The sequence below is a fragment of the Scyliorhinus canicula genome, chromosome 12, assembly GCF_902713615.1.
Source record: "Scyliorhinus canicula chromosome 12, sScyCan1.1, whole genome shotgun sequence".
In the NCBI taxonomy this organism is placed as follows: domain Eukaryota; kingdom Metazoa; phylum Chordata; class Chondrichthyes; order Carcharhiniformes; family Scyliorhinidae; genus Scyliorhinus; species Scyliorhinus canicula.
The window spans coordinates 131,884,884-131,897,895 of NC_052157.1; the positions used below are offsets into that span (position 1 = coordinate 131,884,884).

At 44.3% G+C, this 13,012-nt stretch overlaps 1 protein-coding gene across 2 annotated transcripts in view; it reads right to left on the minus strand.

Annotated features, from left to right (window-relative positions):
* Window positions 1–12,294, minus strand: part of tmem248 (transmembrane protein 248) — a 43,297-nt gene extending 31,003 nt beyond the window's left edge. Inside the window, exons 1-2 of one of the 2 annotated variants that reach the window (XM_038814151.1) lie at window positions 11,836–12,294; window positions 10,884–11,033 (exon numbers count right to left, since the gene is read on the minus strand). In XM_038814151.1, the coding sequence (XP_038670079.1) occupies window positions 10,884–10,889 (6 nt within the window). In that variant the 5' untranslated portion in view covers window positions 10,890–11,033; window positions 11,836–12,294. The remainder of the gene's footprint in view (window positions 1–10,883; window positions 11,034–11,835) is intronic. The other variant, XM_038814152.1, reaches the window with a different exon arrangement.
* Between the last annotated feature and the right edge of the window lie 718 nt (window positions 12,295–13,012).

Below are 13,012 nucleotides of genomic sequence, written 5' to 3' on the forward strand. Positions count from 1 at the left end.
GGAACAAAAAGTTATTTAAATATAATTAACTTCTCACTTCAGGTCTTGGTGATTATTTACACAAGGTGGCAAGCACTCATAGTTCAAATTTTTCCCTGCAGCCCCAATGCATTTGAAATGGCATTGTGTGTTACTGCAGGACATTTACACTGTTCCAGTCAACAAAGCTTGAACATTTCACAATCCTTCTTTGTGATGAAGGCCAAGCTGTCAAACTAATAAGTCAGTAAATCATAACATAGGTGCAGAAAGCGTGAATGGCGGTGTCAAACATAACCAAAGGATCGTGAACTGTTAAAACTATGTCCACTGGAACAGAACAAATGTTCTGCTGGAGTACCATACCTGTTTGATACTCAGGTTGGGTCTGCAGAGAGCAATTTGGACTGTAGGAGTGGTCACCTTTTGTAAATAATATTGAGATTAATTCGAGATTATAAATTGAGCGTCATAAAGGAACCATATTGTGCATGATATGAAAGTGTATTATTTTTAGGCATGATTTTTACTTCCCTCTATACACTAAATAAACCCAACGATGCCACTGACTAATTATATAACTCAAAAAACAACCATCACTGGCATTGATCAAATGCAAAGATCGAAGCCTCTGTCCTCGCCACGAACCCCCATCACTGAGCTACAATTTTTATCCCTCTATCTGAGAACTGTCTGACACCAAGCTGGACCGTTCACAACCTTGGTGTTGTATCTGACAGCAAAATTAGTTTCTGGTCATAAATCCACTCCATCACAAAGTCTGCCTACTCCTACCACTGTAACCTTTGTCCTACTCCTACTCTGCCTCAGATTAGGATTTCAACAACACAGAAGTTTTGCCTTAATTACTTTGACTATTTCAATGCTTTCCTGGCCAGCCTTCCTTTTTTCATTCTACATAAACATGTGCTCGTTAAAACTCTGCTGCCTTATCCACTTGTCTCATCACCCTTGTCCTGCCAATTTATATTGGAGCCTGGTCTGATATTGCCTCAATTTCATCCTCATTTTCAATTTTCTCCATGAACTCAACCCTCTTCACCTCTGTAATGTATTGTAGAGTTAGGTGCCCTCAAGGTCTCTGCACTCTCAAATTCCAACAGCTGTCAGAAATGATAATTCGGGACAAAGTTAACAGACACTGGGAAAAATAAGGATTAGTTAAGGGAAGCCAGATTTGTCAAGCGAAAATTAACTAACTTGCTTGAGTTTTTTGCCGAGTTAACAAAGCAGGGTGATGAGGGCTGTGATTGATGTGGTTGGTGTACATGGGCTTCCAAATGACATTTGATAAAATATCACATAGCTGGCTTGTCAAAAACGTTACAGCTCCTGGAGTAACAGGGACAGTTGAGGCATTGATACAAGTCTGGCCAAGTGACAGGAAACAGAGCAGTAGCGGTGAAGGGTCATTTTTCATACAGATGTAAGGTATGTAGTGGAGTTCATGGAAGTTGGTATTAAGACCTCTGCTTTAAAGGGCACAATTTCAAAATGTTGCCAAAAACACAAATTTGAAAGTTTTATGAACTATATCAGAGCCTGGTCTGATATTGCCTCACTTTGTTCCTCATTTTCAATTTTATCCACGCACTCAACCCTCTTCACCTCCAAAACGAAATAACATTCTGGTGGAAAAGGAAAACAAATGGCAGATTAAATTTAATATAGAGAAGAAGTGATTCATTTTGGCAGGAAGGAGGAGAGACAATGTAAAATAGAGGGTGCAACATTCTAAAGGGGTGCAGGAGCAGAGACCTGGGAGTGCATAAATCGTTGAAGGTTGCAGGGTCGGGTGAGAATTAAGTTCACAGGTTTTATGAATAGAGCCAGAGTACAAAAGTAAGGAAGATATGATACATCTGTATAAAACACTGGTTCAGCATCAGCTCAGTACTGTGTTCAATTCTTGGCACCATATGCATGGAAGGATTACACACCCTAAAGAGAGTGCAGAGAAGGTTAACAAGAACAGTTCTAGGGATTTGCCAATTCAGTTATAAGAATAGATTGGAGAAGCCGGGGCGTCATGAAGGATCTGGACAGAGTAGATGGAGTGAAACTGTTTCCACTGGCAGAAGGATTTGGAAGCAGAGGATAGAGGAAAAAGTGATGGGGAATAAAACGTAATGGGGACATTGAAAGCTTTTTTTCTTATAAACGCAGCAAGTGATTAGGATCTAGAATGCACTGCCCATGAGTGTAGTGGACCATCCAAAGTGTACGATTAATGTCTGAAACAAATTTGCAAAGCGTTGGGTAAAAGGTGGGGAAGTGGGACTAGGCAAGTTACTGTTGCAGAGCACTAGCAAAATAAATCGTCTGAATGGCCTCCTTTCGTGTTGTGGCTATTCTATGATTCTACCTGGTGCATCACCAACTTCAATCACTTCACCATTGTCAACCATGCTTTCAGCCACCTTGTCCCTAAGCTCCCTCCCTAAACCTCTGGCTCCTCCATGAAGGTGTTGCTTAAAACCTACTGCTTTGACCAAGCATTGGTCACCTGTCCTGGTAGCTCATTTTGATGCTAAGAAATGCTTTGATAATGGTCTTGTTAAGCACTCTTTGGACATTTTGCTAGGTTGGTAATTTCATCTGCCACCTATCTGTCCACTCCACCAAACTGTCTGTGCTTTTGAGGTTCTACACTGTCCTCCTCACAGTTTACACCACTTCAAGTTTTGTGTTATCCACAGACTTTTAAACTGTCCCCTGCACATCAAGATCATTAATAAATATCAGGAAAAGCAAGGGTCCCAATACCGACGGAACACCTCCCTTTAAACCAAAAAATATCCATTGGCTATTATTCAGCCAATCTTGTATCCCCATTGTTATTGTTCCTTTTAATTTAAGAGCTATAACCTTTCTCACAAGCCTCTTTTGTGGCATAGTATCAAACGCCTTCTGAAAGTCCATGTGCACCACACATCAACATCATTACCCTCATTGATCCTTCTGTTACCTCCGCAAAAAACTCCAGCAAAAGTTAGTTCAACATGATTTCTCCTTTAAAAATCCATGCTGCTCTACCTAAATCAATTACATTTTTCCACGTGACTACTAATTCCATCCTGAATAATTGCTTCTGGAATCATACCCACCACTGATTTTAAACTGACAGACTTGTAATTGTTGGGGCTTTCCTTACAACCCTTTTTTTGAACAAAGGCATAACATTTGCAATCTTCCAGTCCTCAGGCACCTTCCGAATCTAGAAAAAACTGGAAGATTGGGACTTTCAAGATGGCTTCCGGTGGCGTAATGTAGAAGACATGCAAGGGGCAGCTCCTGCTACAGTACTGCACTTTTTGCCCTTTTCTCAATTTCAGGAGGTATTTCCTTTTGAAAACCCACATAATTAATGTGATAAGGATCCTGTATGATTGACACACCCAGAAAGGTCAGGGGAAAGGTGGACAGTAGAACATACAGCACAGAACAGGCCCTTCGGCCCTCGATGTTGTGCCGAGCCATGATCACCCTACTCAAACCCACGTATCCACCCTATACCCGTAACCCAATAACCCCCCCCCCCCCCTTAACCTTACTTTTTAGGACACTACGGGCAATTTAGCATGGCCAATCCACCTAACCCGCACATCTTTGGACATTCGACAATGGAATCAGTCGACGGAATCGGAGGCCTCTCGTCGGTGGGGAAAATGGCAGAGGCAAGATGGTTGGGAAGGGTGCATTCACATTCCCTCCGGAGTTGGACCAAACTCACCGTATACTCACTGCAGAGGCCTCGCCCCGAGGGTCCACTTCATGCGATAATTGTGAAATTCCACAGTTTCAAAGAGAAAGGGCGGGTTCTGAGATGGGTGAAGGAGCATCAAGACTTTAAATGGGAAGGCCATGCCATCAGGTTTTACCAAGATGTGGGAGCGAAGCTGGCGAAAAAGAGGGCTGCGTTCAACAAAGCCAAGGCCACCCTGTACAAAGCTGGAGTCTGGTTCGGTGTGGTGTACCCAGTGCAGCTTTCAGTACCCAGAGTGACTTTCGATGGAAAGGGTTATTTATTTGATGTGTCGGCAGAAGCGGACTCCTTTGTTAAGAAAAACGAGTTGGAGTGCGGTGTGATTGCGTTTTTTTGGGTGTTGAGGGCTGGCATGTTCAATCGTTGCATTATTGGGGTTCCATGTTTATTTCTGCATTTTCTTGATCTTGTTGGAGTTGAAATTTCAGTTTCGGATTAGGGTCTGGGTTTACTTTTATGTGGGATTCTGTTAAGATTGTTGTGAAAAAATATGGCTCTCTATCGGAGCACAATGCTTTATCAGATTTTAGTATTTTGTTGTTTGTAACCAGTTTTCTTAACTGTAGGTGGGAACCTCCCTGCTAACCTAAACATTAGCTAATGGGAGAAGTTTTGAAGGGTTGGCTGCAGCTCATTATATTAGTTTTATAGATAATGACCTTACAGCTTTTGCTTTGTTTAGGTTTGTTAGTAGATTATAGTTATGTGTGTTTGCTTTGACTTTATTTGCATGCGTATTTGGATGTGTTCGTATTGGAGGCCGAGGTGGGGTTGTTTGCTGACGATACCTGCAGATTTTTCTTTTTGATCTTTCAATTTGGTTTGGTGGCCACTTTGGGTTGGCCTGGTTGCTATACCTTTTACGTATCCTTTGAGCAATTTCTCTTGGTGGAAATGGTTGACTCCAGATTAATTCTTTTGGTCACCTGAGACGCCAGGGAATTGAATGGCCCAGTGAAAAGGTTGAGAGTATTTACTCACCTTAAGAGTTTGAATTCCAATGTGGTGTTTTTGCAACAGAACATTTTTTAAAAATTTAATTTGGAGTACCCAATTCATTTTTTTCCCCAACTCAGCAAGGGCGGAGCAGCAGAGGTTGATGGGCTCCATCATTGGTGGACCACCAGTACTCCCTTGCCCCAAACCCAGAGCTGTTGTTAAGTAGGAAAAAGCTGCAAACATAATTTGAATAATTGTTAACAGAGCAGCTGCGACACCCGAGGGGCATGTTTTATGAATATTGAGAGAAGGCCAGTCACCTTTTAGCTCACCAGATAAATGGCAGGTGGCTTCCCAGGAGATCGTACAGGTATGCAAATGGAGCAGCAGCCTGGACTCTGCCCCTCATGTTAATACAGCTTTTGAATTGTTCTATCAGGGTCTCTATAGATCAGAGCCCCTATCTAGGGATCGGTCATGACCGACAGCTTATCCATCCCAGCGGTGGAGGTGGAGAGGAACAATGAGTTGGAATCCCTATTGGTCCCAAAGGAAATTTTGAAATGCATTGGGTTAATATAGACTGGTAAAGCCCCTGGCCCAGATGGCCTCCCCATTGAATTTTATAAGAAGTTGGAACAGTTGGTGCCTTTAATTCTGGACGTTTAATGATTCCTTATTCTGGAGGTCGTTGCCATCTACCCTCACACAGGCCTCTATCACCTTGATTCTCAAGAAAGATAAAAACCTAATAGAGTGTGGGTTATATCGATCTACATCACGCTTAAATGCGGATGTTAAATTGCTTGCCAAGGTATTGGCTTTGCAACTGGAGCTCCGACTACCAGAGGTAATCTACGAGGATATGGGTCAACAATTGTTGGCCAAGATACGTCACCTGCTAAACGTTGTCTCTTTCCCCTCCTTGGTACCCAAACTGGAGGTAGTTATTTCCCTGGATAGCACAAAGGCATTTGGTAGAGGGGAGAGGAAATATCTGTTTGAGATTCTTTCGAGGTTCGGATTTGGCCACGAGTTTATTTCCTGGATTCAACCAATGGATAGTGTTCCCACTGCTAGTGTTGGTACAAATGCAGCAAATTCTGGTTACTTCCCGTTGAATAGGGGCACAAGACAGGGGTGACCACTGTCTCTGCTCCTGTTTGCTTTGGCAATATAATCGATCATTATAGCACTGAGGTCCTCTCCTAGATGGATTGGCAGAAATCGGGGAGGAGTTCCCCTTTGCACGGCTGACCTACTTCTCCATATTACGGACCCAGTATCCTCTACGGGCAAGCAAATGAAGCTGCTTAGTATTTTTGGCTCCTTCTCTGGTTCCAAGCAGAACTTGGGCAAGAGTGAATGTTTCCCGGTCAACCCCCCGGGGAGGAGAGCCCACTACCTTTCCACCTGGCCAAAGTAATCTGGGGGTCCGGGTTTTGCTCTGAAGAGATAGACAGAGGGCTTGGGCAGCGAACATTCAGAATATATTGTTATGTTTCATGAGGACAAATGGAAGCGAGCTCCTGCACTGTTTCTAGCCTTGGCGCAATAGTTACTGCATCGTTCCATTCTCTCCGGTGAGATTTCCCCTGAATCCAGTGGTGGCATCCACCCCGAGAATTTGGACGCAGTTCAGGCAGCATTTCAAGCTCTGTTCCCTGTCTTTGTTAGCCCTCATCTCACAATCACCTTTCTCTGCTAACAGGCTTTATCTCTAATGTTTTAAGTCAGGGGAGAGAAGGGTTTGGAGAGGTGTGGTGATCGTTTACGGAAGGGAGGTTTGCCAGTTTTAAGAAGTTGACGGAGAAAACCTGCCCGGTTCCAAGCTTTTCAGATTTGCGCTCTTTTGCGCAAGGCTTTCCCCTACTTTCCCTTGGCACCACCCTCTTCCTGTTGATGAGGATTTTGTCTTTGGTCTCGTCTGATTTTTGTTGGGGGGGCACGATTTCAGGCATATTTAACTCTCAGCAGAGTTAGCTCCGTTGAGTGAGACGAGGACGAAAAGGGAGGGTGAAGTGATCCCATTGTGGATGGGGAGGTATGGAATGAGACCCTTCACAGGTCAATCACATGTCTTCATGCGCTCAACAATGTTTGATTCAATTCAAGGTGGTGCATAGGGTGCATCTGACTACGGTGATCTTTCCTCTGGAGTGGACAAGTGTGAGCACTGCTCTGGGGCTGGCAAACCCCTCTCCTATGTTGGTCTTGTCCCACGCTGGTAAGCTTCTAGGCCCCTTCCTTCATATCAGAGGTACTCGGTGTTGGTTTGGATCCATGTCTGCTGGTGGCCATATTTGAGGTATCAGTCTCGCTTCAGTCAGGGTGAAGGCAGATGTTCTTGCCTGCATCTCATTGACAGCCTGGAGAGTTCTGTTTGGGTGGTGGTCTCCTACTCCGCCTCTGTTTCAGCTTGGGTGGGTGACCTCATGTCTTTTCTAAGTACACCATGAGGGGGTCGGTCGAAGGGTTCTATCTAAAATGGCAGCCATTAATTTCCCTTTTTAAGAAGCTAGTCACCATCAACTGTTTGGGGGTTTAGTCTTAATTTTTTGGGTCAAAGTTAATGTGTTTTTGCATGTTTGTCCTTCTTCTATGGTGTAATTTTGGTTAATTGTTTTGGATGGTTTTGTTTAATATGAAAAATTTTAATAAACTTTTTTTTTAAAAGGAAAAAAGACGAGAAGATTATGGCCAGCCACACTGAAATTTCCATTCTCACTTCCTTCAATGTCGCTTGGATGTACCTCATCCGGTCACAATGCCTTGTTAAATGAGTACTGACAGTCTATCTCAATGTTTCCTCCTTTTCAATTCAAGGTCTTAGTTACTGGCAGAAAGAGCATGACCTCAAAAAAGTACTTCCAAAATCTGCAACAACTGAACAAACCTCACTCCGTATCCACTTATCCTTGAAAATGTTTATACTCATCAGCGCAGGAATGCCTGCGCTGAGCAACGTTTCTTGTCTTGTGAGTGTCAGACATGCTCAGATGTACAGCAAAGCTCCTTCTCTTAAATACACAAGTTTGACAGATTTAATGGGTCTTATTTTGTTTAATAATTAACAGTCGATAAAGAAGGATTGGATATTACCCGCATATATGGAATTTCAGAAGGCAAGTTAACATGAACTGCCTGCCCCAGAAGTTAAGGTGTACTGTATGACATTGACACAGACTTGCAGTGCATAACATGAAGAATGGCTACAGGTTAAAAGCAAAAAGGAGTGGCAGAATGTTTAATTCAGATTGACGGGATGTGAAGAATGGTGGGCCCAAGGGATCTGTTTTGTTTTCTATCGATATAAACATAGGCATAAAAGGAAACGGCATGAACTTAGATACTACCAAATTAGTAGGCGGGGCAAAACAATACAGGAGATTGCAAACAGGTGCTGGAAAATTCAATGTACAGAAGTGCAAGCTAGAAAATTTATTGGGGGGGGGGTGCAGTCGCAACAAAGTTATTTTTAATATAATGTTTGAGTACCCAATTCATTTTTGTTCCAATTAAGGGGCAATTTAATGTGGCCAATCCACCTACCCTGCACATCTTTGGGTTGTGGGGGCGAAACCCACGCAGACACGTGGAGAATGTGCAAACTCCACACGGTCAGTGACCCGGGGCCGGGATCCGATGGCCTCAAATGGCCTCCTTCGCCACTTCTAGGGATCTCGGGGAGCTGGCCCGAAAGCAGGATCATTACTAAAAGGAGGGAGAGAAATGTTACACAATATATTTTCTCAGAGGATAATTTAAAATGGAATAAGCTAGACATTTGAAAGCTATTACAAAAGGAATACAGGAAGAGATGGAGAAACAATTTGTGCCAAATTAATGATGGATTTCTACTTTATAACAAACACACACAGGAATCGTTGGGTCAGAACTCATTTCACAGTGCCCTCATGGCAATAGAAAACATAAGCAGTTTCGATCCACCTTTTACATCCTGGCATGTAAATGCATCCATTTGAATGTGCATTCCAGAGAGGACAGTTACTTTTAAACCATGCACATTATCAAATGAAATTAAGAATCGGGCCCAAAGATATTTTGGCATTAATTTAAATAGAAATTAAGTCTAATAAATTACCATAATTTAGGCAGAGGGCTGGAAACTCAGAGATTAAAAATATTGCAACCAAGTATCAAATATTTACAAAAAAGTTACAAGCATGAAGGCAAAATCCAAGTCTATCCCAAAAGGTACATGATTCCAATGAGAGTTTCCTCTTTAAACTACAAAACAAGAATCAGAATCGAAATCCCAAACTCAATGGACTGCTGCATATGTGGTACCTATCCCCCAATGACAAAAATGTCATGTTTAGCAAGTATAGGCTGTAGGGTCCACACTGCCCCAAGCACTAAAATTAACCATTAGAAAGTTTCAAAAATCTTCAGAACATTCCAGAAGCATGTGTGTGGCCACAATGGATATACAACACCACCTCCCCCTGGCTTACGTTGCAAAGTCAGTGTTGGTGTAAAGCACTGACAACTTTACAACAATGTTGTAGCATAAATGTATTCAAAATTTAGTTGGTTATTTAAGATGGGCAACACCAGTACTGATGCGTAAATACTGCCCAGTTGTGAACAGGTTGCTGGGGATTATAGACCATACTTGTTTGAATGGATCTTACATTAATACTGAGCAATACTGGATAAATATGAATATCATCAAACATCAACCACTTGCTAACAAATGCTGTTTTTAAGTGTCAAGTAACATTTGCACAACACAATTGACCGTCCTTCCATTTGGCAGGAGGAACATGAGAGGCACTATAAAATAAAAAGGACAATTCTAAAGAGGATGCAGGGTCAGAGGGGCCTGGGTGTATATGTGCATAAATCATTGGAGATGGCACAACAGGTTGAGTGCATGGTTAATAAAGCAGACGGTATCCTAGGCTTTAGTTATATGGGCCTAGTGTACAATAGTAAGGAGGTTACGTTGAACTTGTACAAGACACTCATTTGCCCACAGATAGAACATTGTGTCCAGTTCTGGGTGTCGCATTTTAAGAAAGATGTGAAGGCTTTGGAGTGCAGAAAAAAGTCACAAGAATGGTCCCAGGGATGAGGAACTTCAATTATGAAGATTGTTGGAAAAGCTGGAACTGTTTTCCTTGGAAAAAAGTTTGAGGAGATTTGATCAAGATATTCTATGTGGATGCAGTCTGGACAGAGTACATGGGGAGAAACCATTCCCACTAATGAAGGATCGAAAATGAAAAGTCACAGATTTGAAGTAATCGGGCAAAAAGAAAAAAACCACACAAGGAAAAAAGCTGATCATGCAGAGAGCAATTAATGTCTGGACTGCACTGCCTGAGTGTTTGATGAAGGGGGATTCATTGAAGCATTCAGAAGGGAATTGGGCTATTAAGGAAATGGAAGAATGTGCGGCAAAGGTTATGGGGAAAAAGGTAGGAGAATAGCACTATGTGAACTACTCATTCGGAGTGCAGGTGCAGACTTGATGGGCCAAATGGCCTCCATCTGCACTGCAACAGTTGTGAGATTCATCTTCAACAAGAGAAGATTTAACATCTCACCTTGACATTCAATGGCATTATCACCACTGGTATCTCCACTATCAACAGCCTGAGAGTTACCATTGACCAGAAACTGAACTGGCCCAGCCATGTAAATACCGTGACTATAAGAACAAGTCAGAGGCTGGGAAATCTGCAGCAAGTAACTAACCACTCCCAAAATCTGTCCACCATTTACAAGGCACAAGTCAGGAGTGTGATGGAATACTCTCCACTTGCCTCAATGAGTGCAGCTCCAACAACATTCAGGAAGTTTGTCACCATCCAGAATAAAGTAGTCTTCTTGATTGGCACCCCATCCATCACCTCCAAAAGACCACTGATGCATGGCAGCAGTGTACACCATCAACAAAATGCACTGCAGCAACCCACGAAGACTCCTTTGAAAGCAACTTTCCGAACCTGCAACTTCTGCCGCCTAAAAGAAGCGCAACAGATACATAGGGACAGTATCATCACCTGCAAGTTCCCCTCCAAGCAACACACCATCCAGACTTGGAACTACATCACCATTCCTTCACTGTCGCTGGATCAAATTCCTGGAACTCCCTCCCTAACAGAAGTGTTGGCATAAGGGACTACAGCATCAAGAGGTACCTCACCATCATCTCAAGAGCAATTATGGTTCAGCCAGCAACATCCACATGGCGTGAAAGAACTTTTAAAATGTTATTCAGTCAATCACAATGACCTGCATAATATTTTGCAATCATACTGCAGCAGTCACAGATTCAAAATCATTGGCAAAAGATCTGAAGGAAAAATGAGAAGAAAACATTTCAATTAGCTGTTGTACCTGGCACACTACCTGAAAGGTAATAGGAGCAGATCCCATAAATCATTTTAAAAGGGAGTTGGGCGCAAACTTGGATGCTGAAAAACTTACAGGTTGTAGATAAAAAGGAAGGGGGTGGGACTAAGCATAACAACCCCCCCCCCCCCCCCCTCCCCTCTGTGCTGCAAGTTATAATTCTATAGTGACAAGGCATGAACAGAAGTGGTGACTGGAGAGGCATCACGCTGTGCTAAAGGAATTCACTGCAGAAACTAAAAAATTGTGTCCATGATGAAACACTGCCATTTGTAAGAACTGGACTGACAATTTAATTTATTACAGCAACATTGTAAGTTTATAATAAATACTTCACTGGTAATTTATCAAGTCAGTTGAGATACACTTTACGATACTTTGTATTAGTTCACTGCAAAGACAAAAATACCAATTTGATATCTGGAACAGTGAAAGCCAAAGGCTAATGCAACACTGGAGTGTACTGGGTGTACATTTGTTCTGAAACAATTGCCAAAACAGGTTAATGTTACTTTTCTCGGTTCAACAAAACTCCCACAACTCGGACCCCGAGAGCGAGGCAAATGGACAAGTGAATGCAAGACGGCGAAGATTTAAAGCGAACTGAACAAGTGAAAGGGACACAAAAAAAATCTCAAGTTTGAAGCTGAGCCGAGCGGCCTAGAGCCAACTTCACCACAGCGCAGCCTGCGCGCTATCGCGGGGAGGGGGAGCCCTTAGCCCCGCGGGAGGCTTGTACTCACCATGGCCGGACTGAGGAGGCGGCCTCGCCACCCCGCCGCCTCCCTCCGAGGGCGCACAGACGAACCGGGGCTGAGGGATAGGAGGGAGGGGGAGGGGACGAAGGGCCTGGGCAGGCGGAGGCCCGGCCGCCGGCTAGCTCTCAGCAGCAGCCGAGCAGAAAGACGAGGGAAGGCGGTGGCGGCGGCAGCAGCGGCGGTGCGGGCCGGCCTATCGGCATCTCTCACTCCGCGGCGGCCGTGGCCCGGCCCAGCATCTTCGGCCTGGGCGCCGCGGCTAAAATCGCGCGATCGCTCTCCTCAGGGCCGCCCGCTCTCTGCCTGTCCGCCGTCTCCTCCCCGGGGCCTCGGGCACTCCCTGGCCGGGCCGGCTCCTGCTGCTGTTCTTCCGCCGGGTCCTGCTGCCCGCCCTGCTCCAATCTCACCTCCCAGCACAGCCACCCCGAGCTGACTCAACCCGGCGACGGCAGCCCGCCCAGGCCCCTCCCTCCGCACAGGGAAAAAAAAAAGCGATCAACAAAGTCGAAACCTGGCTGCCGAGTGTCAGATTGATCAGTGGCCGCCAGGCGACCAGCCAGCAAGAGAGGTGGAGTGTGAGGCACTCTTAATCTTTAAAATTCAATCACCGCTGTTGGACTCACCGCCGCCCGTTCTAATCTTATTTATTTATTGCGGAACATTTCGCTCCTGCTCATTCTTAATTCCTGGTGTGGCGATTCCCGTGCTGGTTTGGGGTAAGAAGTCTTACAACACCAGGTTAAAGTCCAACAGGTTTGTTTCGAATCACTAGCTTTTGGAGCGCAGCTCCTTCCTCAGATGAGGAAGCTGCTGCGCTCCGAACGCTAGTGAATCTTAATTCCTGTCGACTCTCTGGCCCGAGCCAGGGGTTTGGAACCCACCGGTTCCTGACCGTCCAGGCGCTTCAGTGGGTTGACAGTCTGCACCCCTCCCCACACCCCACACTCAATTGAATCTTAAATGGATCGCTTCCCCTGCTGTTCGCAGCTCTTGGGTTATTTTTTATGTCTGCCATCAGATCCCGGTGAAGTTTTCTTTTGAAAGTCAGAAATCAGCGTGCATTTCTCAGTGGAACATTTTCAGCCAGAATTAAGTTCATTTCCTGATTCTGAACCAGCGAATTTCACAAGATGACAAACAATTATGGATCAAGAAAGCCGCC